Source organism: Suricata suricatta, chromosome 8, assembly GCF_006229205.1.
Source record: "Suricata suricatta isolate VVHF042 chromosome 8, meerkat_22Aug2017_6uvM2_HiC, whole genome shotgun sequence".
NCBI classification, from domain to species: Eukaryota; Metazoa; Chordata; class Mammalia; order Carnivora; family Herpestidae; genus Suricata; species Suricata suricatta.
Genome location: NC_043707.1, coordinates 935,504 through 940,237, shown reverse-complemented (window position 1 = coordinate 940,237; position 4,734 = coordinate 935,504). Strand labels below are relative to the sequence as shown.

The 4,734-nt window shown below is 65.4% G+C and overlaps 1 protein-coding gene across 1 annotated transcript in view; it reads right to left on the bottom strand.

Moving 5' to 3' along the window:
• CACNA1H (calcium voltage-gated channel subunit alpha1 H) overlaps positions 1–4,734 on the bottom strand; it is a gene marked incomplete at its 5' end in the record, with an annotated part of 56,470 nt that overhangs the window by 12,383 nt on the left and 39,353 nt on the right. Inside the window, 7 exons of the mRNA XM_029949257.1 lie at positions 534–742; positions 881–971; positions 1,176–1,331; positions 1,498–1,615; positions 2,170–2,355; positions 3,186–3,337; positions 4,570–4,728. Coding sequence (XP_029805117.1) covers positions 534–742; positions 881–971; positions 1,176–1,331; positions 1,498–1,615; positions 2,170–2,355; positions 3,186–3,337; positions 4,570–4,728 — 1,071 coding nt within the window. The remainder of the gene's footprint in view (positions 1–533; positions 743–880; positions 972–1,175; positions 1,332–1,497; positions 1,616–2,169; positions 2,356–3,185; positions 3,338–4,569; positions 4,729–4,734) is intronic.

Here is a 4,734-nt window from a genome sequence, read left to right as displayed (position 1 = left end):
GCGGGACCAACCAAGTTGCTACACTGCTCGGCTGACCACTACGACCGGTCTTCCTGCTCTGCCTCGACTTCCCTCCTGTACACGGCCTGCCCACGCCCAGCTTCTCCCACGCTGCCCACCCTCCCGGCCTCCCGGAAGCAGGGCTGGGCTGTGTGTGCTGGGCGGCATTTCCTGGGTTTGGATGGGGAGCCCCCGCCCGGCTTCTGTCATGTGTCACCTCTCTGCCATCCCTTTCATCTGCCCTTCTGATGTGTCCTCTGTCCTCGGCCGGCTTTTATCTTTCACTTCAGTTGGGAAGATAAACTTCCTGCCTGCCGCCCTCGGAAGGGATCGCCACACGCTCCCACGTCTGCTCTACTTACGCTCTGGCTCCTGGACAAACGGAGCGCTTGTCTCCTCAACTGGGAGACCGGGACCCGGGGATGTGACTGGGGTGCGTGCGGGACCCTCACTCCTACTTGGGATGAGGCCCCAAGGACCGGGTGGGTGCAGCCTGGAGCTGCCCTGGCGCTGGCGCGGCGGAGGGTCCCTACCAGTGACTTCGGGTCGCCCAGCTGGGGGTCCACAGAGCTGCTGCTGCCGCGCCTAGACTCCAGGAGGCCGGGGGCCGTGTCCAGGTGTGGGGAGCTCTTGGGGGTGGGCATGGGTGTGGCCGCCGTGCGCATGATGAGGGGAGGGGGCAGGCTGCCTCGGCCCTCCAGGTGCCCGTTGGGGGTCACCGCCAGTGAGTACATCTTCATCTCTGCAGGGAGGAGGGAGGGTTTGCACCTGCAGGGTTTCCAGGAAGGGAATGCGCCCCCCAGAACATGGCCAGGGAGCCCGTGCTGTGCCAGGATGGGGTGGATGACGGCCCCTCCACCCCCACGGCACAGACGCTCACCTGTGGCCCGGGTGTCGGAGAACTTGTCAGAGTCCTCCTCCAAGTGGGTGGACGTCTTGTCCTCGTCTGTGTCAGATCTGTTGGCATCCCCCTGTACCGGCCAACAGAAGACACATGTGACACTGCCCTGGGACAGGAGCCATCTGCATCAAGCACCCCAGGCAGGCACCCCCCAGGGGAGGGCTGGGCTGGCGTGGTGGCAGGGAGGGCTCAGCCTTGAGGCTACTGCTAGGGGCAGGCGTGGTGGCCAAGAGAAACTCTCCGTGTCTGTTTGGGCGGGACCCCTGCCCCTCACCTCTGCCTGGAAGCCCTCCACCAGGATGGCCACCAGCAGGTTGAAGAGCACGTAGTTGCCGAAGGTCATGAGCGCCACGAAGTAGAGGGCGGCCCAGGAGGAGGTGGAGGCCATGCCGTTGTAGAGTACGACATTCCAGTCCTCCTGGGTGAGGATCTGCGGAGACGGGCTGGCCAGGCGGGACACACGGCAAGCCCTGCGGGCAGCCTCACCGTGCTGGCCTCGGACAGGCCAGGGCACACGCGGGGACTGCCCCGAGCAGGCCGGGCGTGCTCCCAGGGACCGCCGTTCCTGTCGGGATGCCCGCCCGGCCCGGCTGTACCTGGAACACGGTGACGATGGCCCACAGCAGGGAATCAAAGTTCTTCCTATCGGGGACCGTGTCTCCAGTGTCTGTCGTCAGGCTAAACTTGCAGCCAAACAGGTGCATGCCCAGGATGCTGCGGGCAGGACAGGGTGCAGGAAGGCGGGCAGCAGGTGAAGCGCCACATGGTCACCCTGCACGCAGGGGCTGCTCTTCCACACCTTCCCTACTGGCCCGATCCCCAACTTTCTGCTTTGCAGAGGCCCCCCTGCTGCTGCCCACGGCCCAGCCGTCTCCACCCAGACAGGTGGGAAGACGGAGGCCAGGGTGGGAGCGACCCAGGCGGGAACCTATCTCACGCAGCCTGCCTGGGCTGTCCTCTGCCCCAGCCCATCCTTGAGACTTGACCCCAGGCCAGGCTGGCAAACAGCAGGAACTCAGCACATACCAGCTGCGGGCTGCCCCTGCTCCTTGCCTGCTCTCCTTGGGACCCAGTCCCTGACCCATCCCCCACCCGGCTTCGAGCCTGCAGAGGAGGCCTGCACACCAAGGGCGCCAGCCAGGGAGGTGTGAACGGAGGACCAGGGAGCGAGCCTCTGCAAACACAGGGCAGAGCAGTGGGCGGGCCGTGGCGGGCATGCATCTCACACTCCGGGCCCTGACCCCACAGCCACCTGGCAGCTGGCCCACCTGAAGATGAAGATGAAGAGCATGAGCAGCATGCAGAAGGTGGCCACGTTGTCCATGGTCTTCATGAGCACCACCAGCTGGCGCCGCAGCGCCGGCATGAAGCGCACCAGCTTGAGCACCCGCAGCAGCCGGAAGGTCCGCAGCACTGACAGGCCGCCGTCCGCCTGCCCAATGATCTCCCAGACGCTGCGGGCCAGCCTGCGGGTCAGGAATGGCCTGCACCGGGACCAACATCCCGCGCTTTCCACGCCTCTGGCCGCGCCTCCCGGGCCACGCCCCGGCCACACCCCACATCTGCCACACCCCGGCCCCTCCCCCGGGACCACGCCCCCGCACCTGCCGCGCCCCCAGCCCCTCCTCTTCCCAGAGCAGGAATGCCAGTTCAGAGCTGCCCTGGCTGAGGAGAGGTTTGGCTCTATTAAAGCGCCCAGGGCCCTGGGGCTTGCCATCTAATTAGCTGCTGTCTCTGGTGGCTGCCAACCCCCAGAAGCTTCTGGAACTTGGGCTCTGGCCTAGTAATAAACTTCTCCATCCCGGGCCCTTTACCCATTCTGTCTGTCTCACAGCGAGCTCTGCCTACCTCATCTACTCCCGCTCAACCCTGCCCCTGCTGGGGGGACCCCTTGATTCCCGAAGACCCTGCTTCCTCCTTGGGGAGACGGGTACCCCCAGATTCTCCCATTCCTTCCCGTGTTGATGCTGCTACAGCAGACACCCCAGAGGAAAATTGGCCTTTGCAGGCACTGAGCCCTGAGTGGACTCCAGCCAGGAGGCTGGGAACAGCTCCACCACATTCTGGAAACATCTGTCTGAAAGCAGTGGACTGTGTGCAGCTGGCAGTGCCAGTAAGGAGGGATCTGGTCCCGGGGAGGGGACCCTGCCCGTGATATCCCGACTCTGCAGCCTGACAGAAAGACTGCCAGTGAGCCCTCTCCCTCTGCCTGGGGCTCTGCTCGCGGGGCGGGCGGGGGTGCGGTCCTGGGCCTCTGTGGCCCAGGCGGGAGACGGGGGACCACCTGATGACCACGATGATGCCGTCGAAGATGTTGTAGGGGTTCCGGATGTAGCCCAGCGGGCCGCAGGCCAGCAGCTTCAGCAGCATCTCCAGGGCGAACACGCTGGTGAACACGATGTTGCTGATCTCCAGGGCGTTGGTCAGCTCGTCGGGCTGCGGGCAGCGGGAGGCCGTCACGCCCCACCCAGGGCTCCCGCCCGTCCACAGCAGGAGGGCTCGCGGCCCCCAGGAATCCGAGCGGGGTTCAACAACACCCAGGCAGCGGTGCGGAAGCCACCTAACGGGCTGCCGTGGGGAGGCGGCAGCTCCCAGCCTGCCCGGCCCTCCCGCCCTGACCGCCATTGAGTCTGAGACCGGAGCACCGGCTCCAGGGCGGGCGTGGGGGGAGCGTGGGGTGCAGCCGCACAGGTGTGGCTCGGATCAGCTTCCTCGCGTCTGGGGGCCTGGCGTACCCCTTCTTGCAGGGAGAAGGTTCCAGAGATTCTTCTGGGGGCCTGCTGACTTACCTGTGTGCTTCCGCTAATGTATGTACACCCACACAGGTGAGCATGCCTGTGCACTCACCGCCGTGTGACCCTCTTACACGCACATGCACCACGTGTCTCTACATGTGCTCCCATCTGCCCGGTTAAGCCCTGCCCATGTCCACACGCATGTGACCGCGCACAAACCTGCACGCGCCATGTGCCCGTGTCCACGTGTGCAGAGGCTCTTCCTTGCCAGGGAGCCCCCTGAAGCCTGCCATGTCCCTGTCTCGGCTCTCACCCTCCCCACACAGGGCCTGCAGGACGCCACCACCCTGCTCGGGTTTCCCTGAATCACTCAGAACAAAAGAAGCCGCGTAAGCCACTGGGAAAGCCCGAAGAATGGACACGAGAAACCCCATCTGGTCACAAGTGAGCCAGCCTGGTCCCCGGAGAGGACCTGGCTGCCACCCTTCCTGCCAGGGCCCCAGGGCAGGGCGGCGGCTGAGGACTGCCAGGGCTCAGACACAATGCCACCGCCCCGAGGGCCTTCTGTGGCCGCCATGAGCACCCCAGGGGCCTGGCCAGTGGTCTTGGTTTGTGCAAGGGGAGCCCCGATCTGCCAGAACGGAGCCCATCCTCACAAGAGTCACAGGGTGGCCTGGAAAAGGCCCTTGGCTCCTGCTGCCTCTAGGTCTGTGGTGGTCTCCTCAGACCCCAGACGGGGAGCACCTCCACATGGGAAGCACGGTGTCTGCGCTCCCTTGATGGGGACCCCGCCCCCAAGAGGAGACATTAGCATTTCTCAATTGACTGACGACCTCCCTTCCCCATCACGGCAACCGACTTCCAGCACCCACGCCATCCCCAGCCCCCTCCCCCCAAAAGCCCACCCTTGGGTCCCACAGGGGTGCCACCTGCCTGCTCGTGGTACTCCACGCCCATGCTCAGCGTGTTGGTGAGGATGGCCACCATGATGCCGCGGTTGAAGTACTTGCTGTCCACGATGCGGCGCAGTTTGCCGCTGAAAGCGGCCCAGACGCCGCCCAGCCCGCCCGGCTCGCCCGGGGCTGCCCGCCGCTGTGC